This window comes from Macaca mulatta, chromosome 4 (genome assembly GCF_049350105.2).
Source record: "Macaca mulatta isolate MMU2019108-1 chromosome 4, T2T-MMU8v2.0, whole genome shotgun sequence".
Classification (NCBI taxonomy): Eukaryota; Metazoa; Chordata; class Mammalia; order Primates; family Cercopithecidae; genus Macaca; species Macaca mulatta.
In genome coordinates, this window is record NC_133409.1 from 79,480,625 (window position 1) to 79,504,044 (window position 23,420).

Consider the following 23,420-nt stretch of genomic DNA (forward strand, 5'->3'; position numbering starts at 1 on the left):
TCAACCAACTTTGTTTTGCAATGAATTAGTTGTTATATAAGAGTTTTGAGGAAGATACTTCTTGATCAGTCTTGGTAGCTAAAAGTTGAACTAAGATGAGATTTTTCAATTTCACTCATTATTGTCCTTGTCTTCCTTTAAAGAATAGTTCCTAATTGAGTAATATTTTCAATTGATTATCACAATGCCTTTCTTCATGTGCTCATTGAAGAACTATGACTTAATGAACATGTTAAAACAAGTAATACTTATTTCTGTAGTAGCAGCTACTGCTAGCTGTGCTGTTCTGTCATCTCTAAATACTACAGGAGATGAGATTTGTTGAATTACTATACCAGATGCTACCATAATTTTTGAAGCATAGAACCCTGGGATTTTTGATAATATGAACATGCCATTCATTAATAGTTTCCCAGATCTCAATCATAAGTTATCTTGAATTGGCTGAACATAGATTGTTAGCAAACAAGCTGTTTTATTTATAGAAATGTAACTAAAAATCTCTGTGTCACGGTTGCACCCACTAGCAGCTACTAACCTGATGACCTTGGGCATGTCGTGTAGCTGCTTGGAGCCGCAATTTTCTCCTCTCTACAATGAGGAGAGCTATATCAGTAAGTTGTGTGAAAATTAATGTGAAATCCTAGGGTTTTTTAAATTGCTAAATTCTTTGCAGATGTATAAGTTATTGATAAAAGTGATCACTGGTCCCACTGTAATGAGAGCCAACAGCTTTTCCCTATTTCTCACTCTAGTATTGTTTGTTTTTAATAGCACTTTTGACTAGGCTGTTTTTTGATTCAGGGCCTCCTTGCTCTGTCACCCAGGCTGAGGTGCAGTGGTAAGGTCATGGCTCACTGCAGCCTTGACCTCCTGGGTTCAAGCAATCAGTCTTTCTACATCAGTCTCCCAAGTAGCTGGTACTACTGGCATACACCACCAATGCTTGGCTAATTTTTATTTTTAAAATTTTTTTGGTAGAGACAGGATCTACCTATGTTGCCCAGGCTGGTCTCAAACTCCTGGGCTCAAGCATTCCTCCCACCTGGCCCTCCCAAAGTGCTGGCATTACAGGCAGGCTCCACCATGCTCAGCCCAGCCTAAACTTCTGATATGCTTTTTATTTAAGTATAATATCTATTACTTGGTCATCTCTGCCGTTTGAGGAGATGGGGAGTCGGGGTAGGTGGGAAGGACTTGAGCCGTCAAGCATTACAAGTGCAAAATAAAGGATTGGTCAGACTTATTAGAAATTGTGATAACTTGTGTCAATTTGGCTTCCCCAACTACATATTAAGTGAAAGGAAGAATCTGTTCTGTACTTGTTTTTATTTTGTTTTTTGTTTTTTAATTCTCTACAGCTCCTGTTATTCAATTAAGTGCATAATAGGAGCAAGGGGTTTGGCAGATTTCACTCTACACAGTTCCTACAAAATAAAAACTTGTTTGAGCATGCTGTTTTTTCTATCTCCTGTTTTAATTAAATTGCAGATTCACAATATGAACTGTTTGCAAATTGGGAACTTCTTTACAGAGGTATTTTCCACGTAGCTACCATGTACAGATTAGATAGATTTGAAACAGAATGGAGGAGCTTATTAGGTTTACTAAATTCCTGTGCTTTCCCAGGCCTAGAGACTTTTACATGCATCATCTTAGGGATTCCTCACAAGAATTAGATAAATATTACCATCTTTGCAAATGAGGAAATGAGTTCACAGTACTACCAAGAGGTGGAACCAGAATTTGAACCTAGATGCCTGATTCTAAAGTGAATGTACAGTCATGCTCTGCATTGTGATGTTTCAGTCAACAGTGGACTGCATGTATGATAGTAGTCCCTTAAGATTATAATGGAACTGAAAAATTCCCATGGCCTAGTATCCTGGTAGCCCTTGTACCATCATAGCACAATGCATTACTCATAGGTTTGTGGTGATACTGTTATCAACAAATGTATTGTGCTGCCAGTTGGATAAATGTCTAGCACATATAATTATGTACATTAATTGATAATGATAAACGACTATGTTACTATTTACTATACTTTTTATCATTATTTTAGAGTGTTCACCTTCTACTTATTAGAAAAAGTTAGCTGTAAAACAGGAAGGTCCTTCAAGAGGTATTCCGGAAGGCATCGTTTTCCTAGGAGATGACAGCTTCGCTCATATTATTACCCCTGAAGACCTTCCAGTGGGACAAGATGTGGAGGTGGAAGACAGTGATATTGATGATCCTCCTCCTTTGTAGGCCTAGGCTAATGTGTGTATTTGTGTCTTAGTTTTTAACAAAAAGTCTTAAGAAGTTAAAAAAGTAAAAAAAAAAATTTTAAATAAAAAAAGTTTCACAGAATAAGGATATAAAGAAAGAATGTTTTTGTGCGGCTGTACGTGTTTGTTTTAAGCTAAGTGTTATTACAAAAGACTCAAAAGTTAAGATGAAAACGTTTATAAAGTGAAAAAGCTATAGTAAGCTAAGGTTAATTTTTAAACAAATTCAATGTAACTTAAATGTACAGTGTTTACATAGTCTACAGTAGAGTATAGTAATGTCCTAGGCCTTCACATTAACTCACCACTCACTCGTTGACTCACCCAGAGTCAGCCCTGCAAGCTCCATTCATGGTACGTGCACTATAGAGGGGTACCTTTTAAAAATCTTTTATATGGCATTTTTACTGTACCTTTTCTATGTTGAGATACACAAATACTTAAGATTGTGTTACAGTTGCTACAGTATTCAGTACTGGTTTGTATGTACCTGGTTTGCACATACCATATAGGTTTATAGCCTAGGAGCAACAGGTTATACCGTATAGCCTAGTTGTGTAGTAAGCTGTACTCTGTAGGTTTTCTAAGTATGTTCTATGATGTTCCCATGATGAAATTGCCTGATGCATTTCTCAGAATCTATCCCCATCGTTAAATGAAGCATGACTGTATTTTTTGTTACATCTGGAAGTTGTTAACGCTGGCTATATATTAGAATCATCTGGAGAGCTTTCAAAAGTACAGATGCCAGGGAATCAGGTAATTGGTCTGGAGTGGGTCCTGCACATTAGTATTTTTTAAAAGCTCTTCAGGTGATCCTGGTGAGAAGCAAAAGTTAAGAAATGTTGCATTACATACTGTATCTCCAGTGACCATTGGTTGCCCCTTTGTTTTGAAAGCTTTTGTTATTTGTCAGTGGATGATCATTAACAGATTAATAGTGTTTTCTACTTTACATTTTCTCTTCAGAAGCATAAAGGATTTGTATTATAGAAAGAATTACCTATATAATAAATGTTGGAAAGATTACAGTGAACATAATGGGGGTATCTTTTTGTCAGTCTTTCAAAAATTAAAAATTTTTTTTTTTTTCTTATGACTTTGGCTTGCTTTCTGAGTGAAGTAAAAATGAACTCAGTTGCATATTAAATTTGTTTCTGGCCCTCTGCATCTAGGAAAGTAATAAACTAATTTTGGCCAAGAGAAATAACCTTTTCTTAATATACAGTAGTTTTTAAAAGTAATAGAACAGCAGGTTAATGGTTATAAATCTATAGATGATTGTAACAGGAATACATTTAGATAATTAGTCCTGGCCTACCACTGTGCTGTAGCTCTGTAAATCTCTTTTTGACAAGCTGCTTTAAAGATTATCTTTTGGATGAAGGGAAAATGGGAGTATAGTTGAAGATCATTATTATTAGAAATGTTAATATAAGCACATAGAACAACAATAATTTGTTTTTTACATTATGAAATTTTTGAATTTTGAATTTTTTTATTACCCAGCTTAAAAATACATTTGAAATAAATTCTTCTTAATTGGTTAGAATATGATTGAATTCTGTCTCTTTAAAAATAAAGGCAGTTACTGGAATTGACTCTTGGAATACGTTTAAAGATGTTGTAACTTGCAGTCGTGGTTTATTGGCTGGTGATGTTGAAATTAGAATTTACAATCTACTTTTCTCAGTACTTAATGAGATTAATTTTCTTTAAATTTCCAGCAGTAGTTTTTAACCATTTACAAAGTTTTCATGAGGTGGCTAGTTTTTACTGACTCTTTATAAAGCTGTGCTGTAATAAGGTGTAGCAGTTGTGAGCCTCTCATCTTTTCAGATTAATAAGAACCACTCCCCCCATCGTGCTTATGTCCTCTCCCCTACTATATTAAGGTATGTTAGAAGAGGAAGGGGTTGGAAAGGAATGGTTATCTAGGTCTTAAGGGGTAGGGTTGGAACTCAGACTTGCTTGTCAAGACTAGAGGACTCCTCAGATGTTGGCCTAGATGTTCTTGGACCACCATTCTTATTCCCACCACTGTTACATGATATGGCTGGAGATGAATGCAGTGAAATTGATGGGAGGTAAATGGCAACTAAATTGTGCCCACAGGGTGAGAAGATAGAACCTTATATGATGATTGAAAAAGTTGGAGGAAGCAAAAGGGTCAGAGGGTATTTGGTTGTAAATATTGCAGCTGTACTGTGTTAGGGCTTTTATTGTCCCAACTATGGCTAGCAAAGGCTACTCAATTGCGTAACTCCAGCAGGCAGCATTCACATAGAATTTGATGTGAGTGATGCAGACTCCCTGGTTCTGAGCCAGACTGAACAGTCCAGCAATTCTATAATGATGGGGTTTTGGCAGGGCCACTTTTCCCTACTGGTCCTGACACTTCTTACCTGGTAGAATCTAGAAGCTCAGTGTCTTCTCTTATTGAATCTGAGGCAGCCTAAAAGGTAATGATAATAGCAAACACTTATGTAGCACTTAATTTGTGTCAGGCACAGTAAGTGTCTTTCTCAAACTCACACAACTATTAAGTGACAAAGCTGGGAAACAAACCCAGGCAGTGTGGCTCCAGACTCCAGACTGTGGCTTCCACTATCCCACACTATGTTTGCTGTTCCTTGTTTTTATTGTCCCCATTGCCTACTCATTCATTTAGCTGTTAGTGATTAACAAACATTCATTGAGTATGTACTATGTGCATACTCATAGTACATTAACTTTCTAGGGCTGAAGTATGTAGAACTTTCTAGAGCTGAAGATAAAGTCTTTACCCTCATGGGACTTATATTTTAGTTAAGGGAGAGTGACATGTAAATTGCATAATTTGAAATAACGGTAAGTATTTAGAATAAAATAGAGTGATGGTATAGGGAATGATTGGAAAGTGGGACTGTCTTACCTAGGATTATGAAGGAAATCTTTCTGAGGGGGTAACACTGTATTGAGACTTGAATGACGAGAAGCAGTTATGTAAAGATTAGGAAAGTGGGGATTCTAGGCTGCTAAAACTGAAATGGGAACAAGTTTGGTTATTTACTAGGGACCGGAAAGAAAAATAGCATGACTTAGAGCTTAGTAAGTAAAGTAGGTAGTAACTTAGTAAGTTAGTAAGGTAGACAGTGAGATCTCAGAGGAATGCAGCAATAGCATTCCAAGGGGGTGGAGTGGGCCTAGTAGGAATCTGTTTCTAGGGGAAGAGGTGTTTTATTACTGACATTATTTATGGTTGCCTGCATGCAGAGTTTGGGCAGGGAGCAGTCTGCCCCAGATGCAGGCAATAAGGAGATGCAGTGCATTGCATATTTTTTTTAAAATGATTCTAGTACATAACTTAAAATAACCATATCATTGAAGTGCATCATAAAGCATTATGTTTTGTGAACCATTAGAAAAATATTTGAAAATTTACTCGTTAATGGTGATTATGCTTTAAAAGAGCATTCTGGATACTGTGCACAGGGGATAAACATAGTACAGTGACCAAGTAGGAGGCTATTGTGTTGGCTCGGAGAGGTGAAAGTGGTAGTGGTGAACACGAAGAGAAGTAATTGCACTCTAAATATATATTGATTACTGTTCTTGATGCCAGTTTTCTAAGACTGTAGCACTTACTTTGTAGGGCAAAGGAGTAAATGTCTTCTCTCAGTTAATTTTCAGACAGTGACCGTCCAGGTCAAAATTTCCAGGAATTTGGATTTTATTGCTTTTGTGATTCACTGAAACCACAGATTTCCCTGGGTAGAAACTTTCTGCCAAGACGTGTGTTTATGGACAAGATGAAGGATGAACTTCCTCCAGGACTGGCACTGCTCTGCCCTGATGCAGAGGCCAGTCCACTGGGCCCACCTAGTTCTGTGTTCATGATGAATTTTCAAGGGCGGATTCTCTTAATTTGACCTGGCTCGTAAGGCAGATGAGTTTGAAGATACAGGTCACTTTTTGAACACTTGCTTTTGGCATCCTACCGGTAATTACTACTTGTTCATTTTTATTTTGCTCCTGTTTTGTCTTACAGAGATGTTTAACATATTACGAATGAAGAAATTAACTTATATAGGTCTGTGTTTGTCTTTTCTGTTACAAGTATCTTGAAAGCCTCTGAGTAAAACAATACAATTATCACATGATCACTTGTAGTACTGATTTGAATAATACTGTTGACAGATGGAAAATTTTGTGAAGAGTGGGTTCCTTTCTGTAGTCATTTTCAGCCATTTGCTTTTCCTTTCAAAGGCAAGCTTAGAGTCTGTCTTCTGTGTGCTGTCACAATCTGACATTTATTTGGAATCCTGTAACTCTGCTGTCCTTTGGCTTCATAGATGTTAAAGACCAGGAGGTGAATAGTGTATGCATGTGGAGACCATTTCACCAGTTTCCTGCACGAGGGTCCCAGCCGGCTGAATTGAGCCTGAGTAGCAATCCCTACACTCTCCTTATATGTCCTCCATGTCTCCCGTGGGGGATTTTAGACATGTTATTTGTGGCCTAAGAATTATTTTGCCCTGAGTTTTTACCTCCCGTAAAGCTTAAGTGGAAGAATAGATAAATCGTTTAAAGTTATCACTTTTTCCTGCTGTTTGTCCATGTGAGGAACAAAGAATACAAATAAACTCGGTATCTTACGCATTTTAGAGAGATCCGAAATTAAAAAAAAAAAAAAAATGTTTTTCCAGGTGTTTTAAAAATTTGCAAGACCAATATAAAAGCTTAATTCAGCAGAGAGAGAGAGAGGAAAAATGGATGACCATCAGGATTTTTGAGAAATGGTATTTTTAATCTTTTTTTTAAAAAAAATTGATTGAATATTTCTGTAGAACAGTCCTTCGGTTTTATGCTTTTGATTTGATAGCATTCTTAAATGTTAAGTTTTATAAAAAGAAACTTACATCAGTAATATTGCTTATAGCTCTGACAAGAAGTATATATGTTATCTTCCTTTCTCCCAATGTGAATAAGCTAAGTAACTGCTAGTTTTAATTTTCTCCTACTTAGTGTTTGTTTTGTTTGGCTCTGCACGGTGGCTCATGCCTGTAATCCCAGCACTTTGGGAGGCCAAGGCGGATGGATCACTTGAGGTCAGGAGTCTGAGACCAGCCTGGCCAACATGGTGAAATCCCGTCTCTACTAAAAATACAAAAGTAGCCGGGCATGATGATGCATGCCTATAATCCCAGCTACTTGGGAGGATGAGGCGGAAGAATCTCTTGAACCTGGGAGGTGGAAGTTGCAGTGAGCAGAGATCAAGCCACTGCACTCCAGCCGGGGTGACAGAGCGAGACTCCGTCTCTTAAAAAGAAAAAAAACATTGTGAAAGACACTTGGTAATTCTTTCAATCTCAACACTGATTTTCCCTTCCTCCCTCCCTCCCTCCCTCCCTCCCTCCCTCCCTCCCTCCCTCCCTCCCTCCCTCCCTCCCTCCCTCCCTCCCTCCCTTCCTTCCCTCCTTCCCTCCTTCCCTCCTTCCCTCCTTCCCTCCTTCCCTCCTTCTTTCTCTTCTTTCTCTTCTTCTTTCTCTTCTTTCTCTTCTTTCTTTCCCTGTCTTACTCTAGGGAAGCACTGAACTTCTTTTACTTTCTTATATTTGTATCTTTCTTGTTAATAACTTTGATCTATAAAAGTTAATTTTTGATTAGGGTGTTTTTAGCTATTGCTGGGAAAATACCTTCTTAATATAAGAATACAGCATTTCTATAAGGAGATTAAAATTAATATCAATACAGATCTTTTTTTATTGTGTCTTCCTTTTAAACATAGTTGTATTTGGGTCTAATCAGTGGGTTAAACAGGCTAAGTTTTATATAAAGAATTATTAAACTCTGATAAGAGTGACTATACGATATAAGAAAACTATATATTTTACCCTAGGACTGAGGGAGGAAGACCAAACTTGTAAGGGGCCCCACCTGCAAGGGCTAGGGCTCAGACTTCATTGGAGGAGGTATATTCAGTTCATTGAATTAGTAGAAAAGTTCTCTCTTATCGCCAGGCCAGAGTTGGTCTGTAGTCCGTTGGCAGTCAGGGCAACCTGGAATGCAGGTGATCAGCAACATGTGGCATGGTTGTGCAGAGAGAGTGGCAGCTGGGTGGGAAACCACAGATGGGCAGCCCGTGCAGACCTCCAGAGCAAGCAAACTAAGATGTTGATAAGGGCAACGGCGCATTAGTGTGCCTATGCAAGCAGGAAGCCTTTGGAGTGCTAGATTCTGTCTTGAGAGGGCTGGTTATCCCTTGGCCAGGCTCAGGCTGCAACCTTGCTGAGAGACTTGTATATCTGGACATTGGGCAGAACTGTTTGTCCTACAACTTGTTTTAGCATTTTCTGCTGAGAAATCTTAACATAGTTGTCTTAGTAGAGATGCTTAAAGGATTTGTGTCCATATAGCAATGCATATATTGAAGGGTGAATTTGGAGAAGAGAGTCATACAATTGATAACTGGCACAATCGTGTTTTTTTTTCCAGTTTACTTTTATGAGAAATTATGTTCATAGTGTTCTATCCATTCTCTGATTCAAGAGCATATGCTATGCATGCACCATGCTAGATGCTTGGGATTTCATCACAAGGCAGCAAGTAAAATTTTAAGTATGCATGAAGAATCATTTTATGTAGCTGTCACATTCTTGCTTGATACCTGATGGTAAAAAGACACTTTTTTGAGCATTGACAGAATAATTGCTTCATGTATGAGAGGACTGTGTCAAAGTAGTATTCTTCACATTAAGATAAAGTTTCGTGGCAGCAACTATTGAACCAATTGGGGACTTTGAATTGGAAGACCAAGATTCTGGTCTTGGTTCTTAAACATATAACAATCTGGGCCTTAGTTATCTGTGAAATTGTGTTGGACTTACTGGATTTAAAATTTTCTCTCACACCGTTTCTAATATACTGTGAGTCTTCCCTCGGATTGGAGCTGAAGATTAGAGTAAGGAAGGCCTAAAGCCTGTCACAGTCTTTTAGGACAGGGGTGCAAGAAGAAATAACTAATTTTTAAAAAATATATAGTTAGGATGGTTTAAGCAGAATCAATAGTTTGCCAGCAGATTGGATTCAAACAGGTCTAGTAATAGAGAAATACCAAGCTGAACCGTAATTCTGGAAATATTTCCCTGCTTTATAGAATTATGATTTTGATATAAATTTCTGAGTATAAAATATTTTATAAGGTGGGATTCTGGGTGAGTTTAAGAAAAAAGGAGTTGCTTAAAAAACAGTGTACAGAATGGGAGAAGATATGTGAATCACAGATAAGGGGTTTATATCCAGAATATATAAAGAACTCTTATAACTCAATAATAAAAAGACAGCTGGTTTAAAAGGGAAAGTGATTTCATAGGCATTTCTCCAAAGATGTACAAATGGCCAGTGAGCACATGAGAAGATGCTCAGCATAGTCATTAAGGAAATGCAAATCAAAACCACAATGAGATACTACTTGATGCCTGCCAGAATGGTTATAATTAAAAAGACCAATAGTAGCAAGTATTGGCAAGGATGTGGACTAATTGGAATCCAAATACATTGCTGGTGGAAATGCAAGGTAGTACAGTCACTTTGGAAAACAGTATGGCAGTTCCTCAAAATATAGTTACCATGTATCAGTTAAACAGAGTTACCTAATGACCCAGTAGTTCTACTCCTAGGTACATACCCAGGAGAATTGAAAACATATTTATAATAGATAAAAAGCAAAAACTACTTAAATGTCAGTCAACTGAGAGAACAAAAATCTCGTAACTCTACGTAATGGAATATTATTCAGCCATAAAAGCAAATGAAGTTCTGATACATACCACAACATGAATGAACCTCAAAAATATTATGCCAAGCAAAAAACAAACCCACATGCAAAAGAACCATGTATTAAATTACTTCATTTATGTGAAATGTCTGGAATAGGCAAACTATAGAGATAGAAAGTAGTGATTTTTCAGGGGCCGGGGCAAGGGGGAATGGGAAGTGACTATTAATAGTCACAGGTTTCTTTTTGGGATGCTGAAAATGTTCTGAACTCTGAATATACTGAAAACCACTAAGTTGTATACTTTAAAAGGGGAGAATTTTATAGTATGCAAATTGTATCTCAAGTTGTTTATTTAGAAAATTTGAAACTGAAAAGTTTAAAAAAAGAGCTTAATTGGTCTGAGATTAAGCTGCAGTTGGCACTTCGTAAGTGCCAGTTCCGTATTTCTTTCAAAGCTTTTTAAAAAAATATCTTTGGCACTTTGGGAGGCCGAGGTGGGCAGATCACGAGGTCAGGAGATCGAGACCATCCTGGCTAATACAGTGAAACCCCGTCTCCACTAAAAATACAAAAAAATTAGCCAGGCATGGTGGCGGACGCCTGTAGTCCCAGCTACTCGGGAGGCTGAGGCGGGAGAATGGCGTGAACCCGGGAGGTGGAGGTTGCAGTGAGCCGGGATCGCGCCACTGTACTCCAGCCTGGGCGACAGAGCGAGACTCCATCTCAAAAAAAAAAAAAAAAATATATATATATATATATATATACACACACACACACACACACACACACACACACACACACACACAAAGATATATATATATATCTTTGGTATTTAATGTTTACTGTGTTCAGTATTTTGACTTTATTTTTATTTTTTTGAGACGGAATTTCACTCTTGTTGCCCAGTCTGGAGTGCAGTGGCATGATCTCGGCTCACCGCAACCTCCGCCTCCCAAGTTCAAGCAATTCTCCTGCCTCAGCCTCCCGAGTAGCTGGGAATATAGGCATGCACCACCATGCCTGGCTAATTTTGTATTTTTAGTAGAGGCAGGGTTTCTCCATGTTGGTCAGGCTGGTCGTGAACTCCTGATCTCAAGTGATCTGCCCGCCTCGGCCTCCCAGAGTACTAAGATTACAGACGTGAGCCACCGCACCCAGTGACTTTATTTCTTTACACAACTTCTGGTTAACATTTAGGCTACTTGAAGCTGTACCTTTGTAGCTCAGCAATTAGAAGTAGTACCGGGAGAGTCAAGACATCTATCTTCTACCTGGTGGGATTTTTGCCTTGATAACACAAGTAGTCATATGTTTATATGTTTATGGTTTTTCTTATGAGAAAAAAATGGCTGTGTGAATATCTAGGGAGAGGATGCAATAATGTAGAAAAAAATTAATTTTATATTTGCTTTATGTTTAGTTATGGAAAGATAAGTTTAATAAAAATAAGAAAAAATAATATATAAATGATGTCCTTTCAGCAACTTCTAGAGGGATATTTAAAACTTTCATCTCTTCATGTGAGGTATTCCATTATAATGTTGTTCATTTTTAATAACAAATAATTTATATCATTACAGACAGATTTGACCAGTTTTGGGCCATCAATCGGAAACTCATGGAATATCCTGCAGAAGAAAATGGATTTCGTTATATCCCCTTTAGAATATATCAGGTAGGAAATAACATTTTAAAAAACATCCATTTATGAAAGCCTCAGACATCTTACTTGAAGCACTCTAGTCCGGAACTCTTTGTCTGCGTAGTAACTAAACAGTATTTATTAGGGGTTTTCCAAACTCTGTCTTTCAGTGGCAATCAAGTCAGATACTGCACTGAAGTATTTGACTCATATGCAGTTGGTGCTCGTTATTTGTAGATTTCATATTGGCAGATTCACATACTTGCTAAAATTTATGTGTAACCCCAAAGTCAGTACTTGGAGCACTTTTATGGTCATTCAGAGTGGTGAACAATTGATTCACCTGATGCTCATTTCCCAGCTGAGGTTGATCAAAGCGAGGTTCTACCTTATTGTCTCAGCTGTCATACTATAAACAAGCCTTCTTTTCGCAGTGTATGTAGTGCCATGCTTTTACATTTTTGTGCTTTTTGTTAGTGATTTTGCTGTTTAAAACAGACTCCAAATGTAGCACTGAAGTGCTCTTTTTAAACAGAAGCACACATAGAACAAGGTTATGTATTGATCAGTTGATGAACATCTTGTGACCAAGGGCTCACAGAAACGTATTCCCCCAGGAGCGATGATTTCAATGTTTGTGGTACCCTTATAAAACAGAACTACTGCAAATCACAAGAATTTACTGTCTGTCTGTTTTGGATGATTAATCTTCAGTGTTGTACCACAAAGTAGGCAATAGGCTCTGAAGTCTTTCTCACAGCATATTTGCATGAGGTAAAGAAACTCCATGTTTCTGTACTTTAAAAGTGCTGGCATAAATATTGGCATTTAGTAAATATTAAATTTTTTAATCAGTGGCATTCCAGGAAGTAAGTTTCATACTATCATGAGAAAAGCAGTTAAGAACAAGAATTAGAAGCATAATGTCACAGACATAGACTCTAATCTAGTAGGACTTCCATTCAAATTCAGAGGTTTTTCATAACTTTCTTTGTAGCCGTTTTCAGTATCCCACAATCTTTACTAATAGTTACTTCTATAGTTATTTTAAAATCTTTTATAGAGCCATCACATAACTATGGGTTCAAAGAGGAAAACAGAGTGTCTAATTGAAAATAAACATCTCAAAATACTGGAAGAACGAAGAATATTTATTTAGTGTTGCAGGTATAATTTTCAAGTAGTCCATATTTTTCACGAAGGCAGGGTTATTGTTAGGTTCATGCTTTGTGTCCAGGGTCTAGAAGAATGCTCGGCATTTGAATTTCTAATTTATTGAATCATTTATCATTTGTCAATTTTATTTTAATTATTTATATTCTTTGTATTTTACCACGAGCTCCACAGTAACATGCCATAAGGCATTCCCACAGCCTAGCAAAATATCTTACTTGTACAATTTAGTTGAATAAAATATATCACAGACTCTGAAGACATTTCTCAAAGAGTCTCGAAACTTTTGAGATTTATACCTCTCAGCACTTATTTGGGTCAAGTTCTGGCACATATATTTATACAAGAGATTCTTTACTGTAACCTCTTTAAACTCCTATAGGGAAAGTGTATTATACTTAATTTATGTCAGAATATAGTGCAGGTGTACAGAGGAAAGTTTTTCCATTTTGAATTTATTCTGTTTTAGGGGAAAATTGTCAGATAAATCCATACCTAGTGTTGTGTTATTATAATACACATAAGTTTGAGAGAGAGAGGGGGAGAGAAGGAGTGTGTGTGTGTGTGTGTGTGAGAGAGAGACAGAGAAAGAGAGAATGGTTTTTATAAAGTGCTGTAATTAGATAGAAAGTAGGAAGGTAGAGAATTCTCAAAATTTGCTTGACAAAACCTGGCTGCCAGATGGGGACTGTCTTAGGGCAGAACCTCCTGCTTGATCTTTAATGTGTCAAGGCACTTGGGCAGTTTTTCCTTAAATAGAAAGTGACAAAGAGCCTAAGGACAATATAGGTTCTCATTTGACCTACATAACTTTCCTTTTGGCTTTATCCCAGTTCCATTTTGATTTTTATTTGAATTTAATTAAAGTTTTAGAAATGAAATATGAAATGAATACAAAAATTAAGGAGTCCTAGTTTTTGCTGATTTGCCATTTCCTGGCTTTTCCTATTTCCCTATTTGGTATTCAGTCTTCAACCATGGCCTTGACCAAAGGAGGATGGAACTGTACTTTTTGTTTGCCTAATTGTGTCATCTAAAGGCAACATCAGATTTCTGTTGCTGACTTCTTTATGTCTAATTAGTTTGTATGGTTGTGATACTCTGTATGTTAAATGTAGCTTTTATTTGTGCAGCATTTTGATCAATTTACACCTTTCATTTCTTTAACAGACTAGATACAAATCTCTATAATATTTGAGCCCGTAAGTTACTAAGTAAATTTAAGGAAAATCTGAAAATCCAGATTTATTAATAAAGGGCTAATTTTTACTGAAATATTTGTTTTACTTTGCAGAATCCTAATAGAATTTCTGTATAACCAGAGAAGAGAGAGACAGAGTACTGAGCATGCTTGAGTGAAGCCCATTTTATCTTGTTGAAGCCTCAAAACCATCTTAGGATATAGGAATCATTATCTGATTTTACATGTGAGAAAACTGAGGCTCAGGAATTTTAAGTCGCTTGCCTCAGTGAATAAATGAAAAATGGAAGAACTAGAATCCAGACCCAGGCCTGATTTATGTGCAAAGTATGACTTGTTTATAATAATTAAGTTTATAGAATTTTCAGAACATAATTATCACAAAAAGTGAAGTCTGCTCAGACCAAATAAGTTGATAGGAGCATAGAATACCTGTGACTGGTGGTATTCTTTGAAGATTGACTTTTGTAAAGATTGTCATCAAACTGTATGTTTTTCATCTGTAATTCATTTATCATGAGCTCAAAATGTCTATAGTCAGGTGACAGAATTTTAGTGGTAAAAGTTAAATTGGTCCAAAAGCCATCTAGAGATGTTGCAGACCAAAATGTGTCATTTCTGTCATTTACATAACAGTTTAGTTTGGTGTGTGAGTTTCAGGTTTGTGTTCCTGAAGTCCAGGTGTTTCATATTAGCCAGTATTCTAGAGATGACATTAACGGCAGAAAATGTTACCGAATGTAACCAAAATGTTAGTTAGCACTTGTAAACAGGTGGTGATTAATGAAGGCATTTGTCAAAAATATTTGTTAAATGACTGTGAGGTCCTTAGGCATTGGCATTTGAGATGTAAAATGAAAATTGGGCACATCATATCTGTTTTTCAAGAAGCAATAGATTGATAAATGTTATCCTGCCATTGTACTTTGGGTACGAAAAATGTGTCTCATTGATTCATTCAGCAAGTTTATTTACACACATATTTGCCTGCCATGCCCTATGCTATGCACAAGGGATACAACTGATGATCAATATTATGTATCACCCCTTAGAAAGGTTATAGTCTAAAGGTGGAAAGAAACAAATCAACTAAGAATACAAATATAACATTGGAACTGTGATTGCTGTGAAGAAGAGATACACAGTGCAATAAAAGCTTAATGCCCCAGGAAGAATTTGTTCTAGTTTGGGAGGAGAGAAGGCTGCCTTGAGGATATGTTGCATCCCCAGAGATTTGACAGATAGGAAAGGTGAACTTAAGATAGGCAAAGAGTCATGAGAAGACCTTTGTAGGCACAGGGGACGTTGTAAGTATGAGGACAACCTGTTTGTCTTGAGCACAGAGTTGGGATAAGGCTGCAAAGGTGAAAGACCATATTAACGAGTTTTCTCTGTATCCTATAAAGAATGGGAGATCCTAAGAGATTTTTAATTATCTGAATATCCATTCATATTTATTCAACAGAGATCATTCAGTCTCCTACTTTGTTCTACATGTTGTTCTTAAGGTTATAAATAAATTTAGAGAATCTTCATAGAAACAACCTAGCAATGTTATTTTTAGTTTTAGAAAAACGAGAAGCTGATAAACAATCTTGTTTTCCTGTAAAGTTAAAATGAGACCAGCCTGGATACAACACAGTGAGACCCCAACTCTAGAAAAAAAAATTTTTTAATGAGCCGGATGGGATGGTATGCACCTGTAGTCCCAGCCACTTGAGAGGCTGAGGTGGGAGAATCACTTGTGTTTGAGAGGTCAAGGTTGCAGTGAGCCTTGACCACGCCACTGCACTCCAGCCTCGGCAACAGAAAGATACCCTATCTAAAAAAGAAAGAAAGAAAGAAAGCATGGTTCCTACTTGTCTTTACTTTTTATATTTTATTTTATTTTATTTTACTAATTAATTAATTTATTTATTTTGAGATGGAATCTCGCTCTGTCGCCCAGGCTGGAGTGCAATGGTGCAATCTTGGCTCACTGAAACTTCCACCTCCCAGGTTGAAGCGATTCTCCTGCCTCAGCCTCCCGAGTAGCTAGGATTACAAGCGTCCACCACCATACCCGGCTAATTTTTGTATTTTTAGTAGAGATGGGATTTCACCATGTTGCCCAGCTGGTCTCGAACTCCTGACCTCAGGTGAGCCACCTGCCTCAGTGCACCTCCCAAAGTGCTGGAATTACAAGCGTGAGCCACTGCGCCCAGCCTTTTTTTTTTTTTTTTTAATTTTATTTTTTTCCAGAGAGGGTCTTGCTCTGTCACCCAGGCTTGAGTGCAATGATGTGATCTCAGCTCACTATAGCCTCTGCCTTCCTGGCTCAAGCGATCCACCCACTTCAGCCTTCCAAGTAACTGGCACTACAGGCATGTGCCATGCCCGGCTAGTTTTTGTATTTCCCACTTGTCTTTGGAAGAAGTTGTTCATTAGTTATAGAAAAGTAAAATAAAGTAGAATTTGAACTTCGTTTTGTTTACTTCATAATTCCCAGAATTCTGCTTCCTTTCCCATAGATTATCTCAGTGTAAAGTTGTTCATTTGTATCATTAAAGCGCCATTAATATTTTAATTCTTTTGGGAGGTTTACTAGCTATTTTGGTTAAGCAAATCTATTTAACTTCTATGTCATGTGCTAAAAGTATTTAAGAATCTAGATACTTACCGGTTTTGGGGGGAGAAAAAGTACATTTTTCAAAATGGAAACTAGGATGTCAGGGATTAACTTGGTACCTTCTAAACTGAAGAAGGAGCCAAATTTTAGACTCTGTTTTGTTTCCAGAAATGTTGATTTATGGATTTGGAAAAGTGAGGACAATAGAAATAGGTGGCAAATTATGGCCATGTTTGTTAGGATTCCTCCCCTCCAGGGTTTTAGCGATGTTGATAAGAAATTATATTCTACTTTTTCAGTTGTTTTCCATTTTAGTAGGTATCTTGCAATAACATCTTACAAAAAAGTCAGGAACCATGAAAGAAAGACTTACCAGTTAGTAAACTGAATATTATTGCTTTTAATTTAGTGTTTCAGTCATTTCAAAAAGATAGACAACATAATTTGTAATACATTTTGAACTGCAGATATATCTCTAGCATAATATAATATACATATTCTGTTTTTCAGCTGAATGTAAGTTGCTTAAGGTTTTTTTTTGTTGTTATTATTTATAGTATTTTTCCTTAATATTATTTTGTTTTAGTTTTTAATCATGGTAAAATAAATATAACATAAAATTTATTTATTTTTTTATTTTTTTTTTTTTTAATTTTTTTTTTTTTTTTGAGACGGAGTCTCGCTCTGCCGCCCAGGCTGGAGTGCAATGGCCGGATCTCAGCTCACTGCAAGCTCCGCCTCCCGGGTCCACGCCATTCTCCTGCCTCAGCCTCCTGAGTAGTTGGGACTACAGGCGCCCGCCACCTCGCCCGGCTAATTTTTTGTATTTTTAGTAGAGACGGGGTTTCACCGTGTTAGCCAGGATGGTCTCGATCTCCTGACCTCGTGATCCGCCCGTCTCGGCCTCCCAAAGTGCTGGGATTACAGGCTTGAGCCACCGCGCCCGGCCGAACATAAAATTTATAATCTTAACCATTTTCAGTAGTGTTAATTATGTTCACATTGTTGTACATTCATTCTCCAAAACCCTTTTCTTCTTGCAAAACAAACTCTATACCCATTAAACAACTCTCTGTTTCCCCATTCTACTTTATGGATTTGACTTCCATATGTACCTCATACAAGAGGAATCATACACTAATTGCCTTTTTGTGACAGGCTTATTTCACATAGCATGATGTCCTCATTGTTTACCTATATTGTATTATGTGTCAGAATGTCCTTTTTTTGGCTGGGTGTGGTGGCTTGCACATGTAATCTCAGCACTTTGGAAGACTGAGGCAGGCGGTTTGCTTGAGCCCAGGAGTTTGAGACCAGCCTGGACAACATGGTGAAACCCTGTCTTCTATAAATATGCGTGTGTGTGTGTGTGTGTAATTTCCTCTTTTTAAAGGCTTAATAATATCCCATTGTATATATATACCACATTTTGCTTATCCATTCATCTGCTGGAGTTGCTTCCACCTTTGGGCTATTGTGAATAATGCTGCCATGAACAGAGGTGTATTAGCATTCTCCAGAGAAACAGAACCATCGTGGTGGTGGTGGTGGTGGTGGTGGTGGTGGTGGTGGTGGTAGTAGTGTGTGTGTTGTCTAGAGAGAGATTTATTTTAATGAATTGGCTTACCTGGTTTTGGCAGCTCTTCCTTGAGTCTACAGCCTACCCCATCAGACCCTGGACTCACCAAGCCAGGGTGATTGGGTGGGCTGTCAACTCAAGGAAGAGTTGCAGTTGAGTCCAAAGGCAGTCTGTTGGCTGAATTTCTTGCTCAAGGGAGGTAAGTCTCTTTCTGTAAGACCTTCAACTGAATAGATGAGGCTCACCTACATTGTGGAGGGTAATCTGCTTTACTCAGAATCTACCAATTTAAATGTTAACCTCAGCCAAAAAATATATATATATATGCATCCAGAAGAATATTTGAACAAATATCTGGGCATCGTGGGTTGAGTTGACATGTAAATGTTGAAATGGGTGTACACCCTGTTTTCAGTTCTTTGGGGTATTTACCCAGAAGTGGATATTCCTATCATAAGATAATTTTATTTTTATTTTATTGAGGAACAGCCATACTGTTTTCCATAGTAGCTGTACCACTTTACATCCCCACCAACAGTGCACAAGGGTTTCAGTTTTTCACATTTTCGCCAATATTTATTATTTTCTGTTTTTCATACTAGCTATCCTAATGCATGTGGGGTGTAATCACTAATGAATAGTGCTCAGCATCTTTTCATGTGCTTGTTTATCATCCTTGGAGAAATGTCTATTCAAGTCCTTTGCCCATTTTTGAATTGGGTTTGGGTATTTTTTTGATGAGTTGTAGGGTTTAATTTGTTCTTTTTTTGAGACAGAGTCTCGTTCTGTCGCCTGGGCTGGAGTGCGGTGGCATGATCTTGGCTCACTGCAACCTCTGCCTCCCGGGTTCAAGTGATTCTCCTGCCTCAGCCTCCTGAGTAGCTGGGATTACAGGTGCCCACCAATATGCCCGACTGATTTTTGTATTTTTAGTAGAGATGGGGTTTCACCATGTTGGCCAGGCTGGTCTCAAACTCCTGGCCTCAAGTGATCTGCCTGCTTTGGCCTCCCAAAGTGCTGGGATTACAGGCATGAGCCACCGCACCCAGCCTAATTTATTCTTTTTTAATGGCTGCATTATGTTTAGTCTGTAGATGCACTGTAATTTGTTCAGTATTCGCTATCAAGTTTTTTTTTCTAGTTTTTACCGTTATAAACAGTACTACAGCAAATGGCATTATATATGTATTTTTTTTTTTAGGTATGGAATAGATACCCAAGAATGAGTTTTTGCATCAAAAGGTAGAGATTTAAAAAACAGTTGCCAGCTTACTTTTCAAAAATGTGTTAGTTTAAATTTTCACCAACAGTATATGAGAGCATGTTTCTCCCCTTACATCTCCACCAGCAATAGGGCATTATAACTCTGATTTTTAGTAATATTGTGGGTATAGAGAGAGATTTTTACTTCAACTAATAATTCACACTTAGTAAGTTTATAAATCTGTTCATCTTTGTTGACCATTTGGACTTGGTTTTCTGTAAATTGCATTCTATTTTGTTTTGCCTATTTTTTCTTCTTGTTATCTTTTTGTTTTATAAAATAATTTTTATATATATTACGTTTTTACTGTCAAACACATTGCAAAATATCATAACTATAATTCATCTTGATTTTTGTGGTATCTTTATGTAAAAATAAATCTTTATATATCAAATATGCCCTTCTTTTTCTTAGAAGTATATGGATTTCTTTCTTTGTTAAAAAGGCCCCTTAGCCAGGCATGGTGGCACACACCTGTAGTCCCAGCTATTCAGGATTCTGTGATAGGAGTATTACTTGAACCTGGGAGGTTGAGGCTGCAGTGAGCCATGATCATGCCACTACACTCCAACTTGGTCAACAGAGCAAGACCCCATCTCAAAAAAAAAAAAAAGGTTCTTTCCCACAATGTATTGTGTGAGATAGGTGTCTACAAGACAGCTTATCATTTATTATATACACTAAGGGTTGGCAAACTTTCTTCAAGGGCCAGATCGTAGGTATTTTCAGCTTTGTAGACAAGATGGTCTCTGTTGAAACTGTGTGATTCTGTAACATGAAAATATTTATAGACAATTTACAAATGATAGGCTTGGCTTTGTCCCAGTAAAACTTTATTTGCAAAAATAGGCCAGAGGCCACAATTTGGCCAGTGGGCCATAGTTTACTGACTCGTGATCTAAGCTGTCCTTTTCCCGCTGGATGAATATGCCACCCCTGCTTTATAGTAAAGTAGTTTGACTACTAGAATCTAATTCTGGATTCTTTATTCATTCCATCAGTATATGTATTTTCTTATGCCAGTAATATTTTATTTAATTTTAGCATTCTGATATCTGTTGGAGCAATTCATTCCTTCTCCTTTTTTCATACTTTTCTTGGTTATTCTCAGTCATTAATTTTTCATGACTTTTAAAATTACTTATTCAGTTCCCCATAGTGTCCTGTCTGATTAGAGGTGGAAATACATTAAATTTTGATTTAAATTTTGTTATAATTCACTTTCTTATAGTATAAAGTCTTCCCAGACAACATGATATTTCTTTTTATTCAGATTTCGTTTTATGTTCTGCATAGATTTTAAGGTTTTCTTCAAATAGACCATTTTTCTTTTTAATTTATTTCCAGGTGTTATGTAGATTTTGTTTTTCTTTATTTTGTTTCCATTTCTAGTTATTTATGGCATTGGAAAAACAAAGAAAAATCTCATCCTACTGTGTTTTTTACAAACTTTTTTTTTCTTGCTTTATTGCATTGCTCTTATAGTATTGCATTACCAAGACTGTTCTGAATAATGATGGTTCTAGTAGACTTTTCTGTGTTTGTTTTCTGGTATTAATTGATACGGTTTACGTGTTTCATCAGTTAGAATTATAACGTAGTCTTTATCAGATCTAAGTGATTTCCTTCTAGAGTTTTTAATTAGAAATGATACTAAATCATTTGCTAGTTTGATGAAGTTACTGGATCCCCACCAACCACTGGTACTTCTGTGTTTTCATTCCATAACGTTGACCTTCCCTTTTCCTGAAACTCATTATCAGGTTATTAAAAAATACTACCCATGTTACTCATCAAGAGCCTTTATTGTTTCCCCCCATTTCAAAGATACTTATTTAGCATTTGTATTTCATATTCCAGATATTTTCTCAGTATCAAAGGTATCAATATCTGGCAGGGCTCTTGGTAGAATTCTCTTTGTTCCCTGGTCTTCTATCTGTCTGCCTCAGGAATAGAAAGGATTCAGCCTTTCATTCAGCTTTTTATTTTCGTATGGCTGCTAGTTCCTCCCAGGGAAGAAAAGATTGCAGAGGTTCTAGCTTTCTCCATGTACGCCCTTCCCCAACCTCAGCAGCTGCTTAGCTCAGGAGAGCTGGTGTGTTAATAGGAGATAGAATTTGGAGGAAAGGGGAGAGACGGATGGATTAACTCCCAGAATCCCATCCAAGTATAGTTGTTAATATGTTCTTTTTCATTTAGAGATTTATATTACAGTAATATTTGGGGTAAGGTATCTTTAATACTTAATTCACGCCCTAGTTATGGCAGTAGCATGCTAAGATACATGTTGAGAATCTGTGCTTAAAAGTATGATTTGTTCACTTGAACCTGGGAGGTGGAGGTGGAGGTTGTGGTAAGCCAAGATCACGCCACTGCACTCCAGCCTGGGTTACAGAGCAAGACTCCGTGTCACAAAAATAAAAAATAAAAATAAATAAAATTTTTAAAAATATGATTTTTATCTCATATGTAAAGACAAAGTATGGAATGGATGCTTAGTGCCTAAAAGGACTTCACTTCTGATTCAAGTAAAGACAAAAGTTACAAGAAGATAAATACTGGTATGTTAAAGACAGATCACTCATACATCTTTTTGTAATGATAGTAATCTAAGGTCAGTATATGAAGTTAATGTCATTTCTTCCCAGAATACTTTAAATATTGGTTAAATACCCAAGGAGAAGTGTTCTTTGGTAAATGTAGAGAAGCTAAGGCTCTGTACTGTGCTTCTGTCTTTATGCTCCTCACAATGCCTCTCACAAAATAGGGACTGCATAAATACATAAACTATATGAACAAACTAAGGAAATCCTAACCAACTATATAAGCGGTGATTATTTGGGGCTCATAATATGATGTACTGTAATGTTCATGTCATACATTCTTTTTGTGGAATTCTGGACTGGTTCAGTTAGGCAATAATTGTTATTTTCTACTATTGCTCTAAAGTTGTACAACAGTATTATGGGATGTAGAGTAATTTTAAAAATCTGTATTATAGCACTGTATATCTTGTAAAACACCTTTACACTACCTTGTTTGACTTTCATAACACTTCTGTGGGGTAGACAAGGCAAGTATTATTTTTTAAGTTGGAGGTCAATGACCAGACAAAGGATAGCCAGCCAGTAAGCAGTGGAACAAGGACTAAAGTACAAATCTGCTTCAAAATAGTATATGCTGCATGTGCATATTATAAAGAAATATCTTTTTTGCAAGAAGATGAATATGTTTATTGAGGTTTTAGCAGTTGCATATGAGATATTTCATGGGCATGGGTTGGTTCAATTAATGAAAATTTCATTGGAGCATTGTGTGATTTGAATTTTAAAGGATTAAAGAAATAGAGCCCAGCTTTCTTTTCTTTTATTGGGTTTAGTTTTGCTTTTATTTAAAATTTTCTTTTTATGTAATGTATTTCATTAACTTTCAAATTATGTTTTAAAATTAGTTGGAATCTTAATTATTTAAAAAATTAAATTTGCCCAATTTACCAAAGTAGAACAGTAGGACTATTGCAGGTACAGTGGATGTGGAGTGGAACATAAAGATATATTAATAATTTGAGAATTCTTCAAACCAAAGGCTCAAGGATTAGTTTTCTTAGATTTGTGGGTCAAAAAATTAATATATGTTTATATGTGTGTGTAGATGTACATGCGTGTACATGTATGTGCATGCATACATAACATATTAATTGAATTCATGCTTTGGGTAAGCAGAGTTCTATGTGCTTGTGATACTCATTAGTGAAATAAGCACTGTGTTTGCTTTCATGTGGATTATAATAATAGACTAAGCAAACCAGACATACACAGAGTAAAGCAACTTATACAAAAAATGTCCCCACTGTGTTTAATTTTTCATTCCAAGACTGTAGTTTATTCACTTGCGGGGAATAGGCTTACTACCTGAAGT

General features: G+C 36.8%; 1 protein-coding gene across 9 annotated transcripts in view; it reads left to right on the forward strand.

Annotated features, from left to right (window-relative positions):
• The window catches only part of ATG5 (autophagy related 5), a 135,006-nt gene that overhangs the window by 59,353 nt on the left and 52,233 nt on the right, over positions 1-23,420 (forward strand). For 8 of the 9 annotated variants that reach the window (XM_028847307.2, XM_001088300.4, XM_015137017.3 and 5 more), the window contains one exon: positions 11,616-11,710. In XM_028847307.2, the coding sequence (XP_028703140.2) occupies positions 11,616-11,710 (95 nt within the window). The remainder of the gene's footprint in view (positions 1-11,615; positions 11,711-23,420) is intronic. The other variant, XM_015137018.3, reaches the window with a different exon arrangement.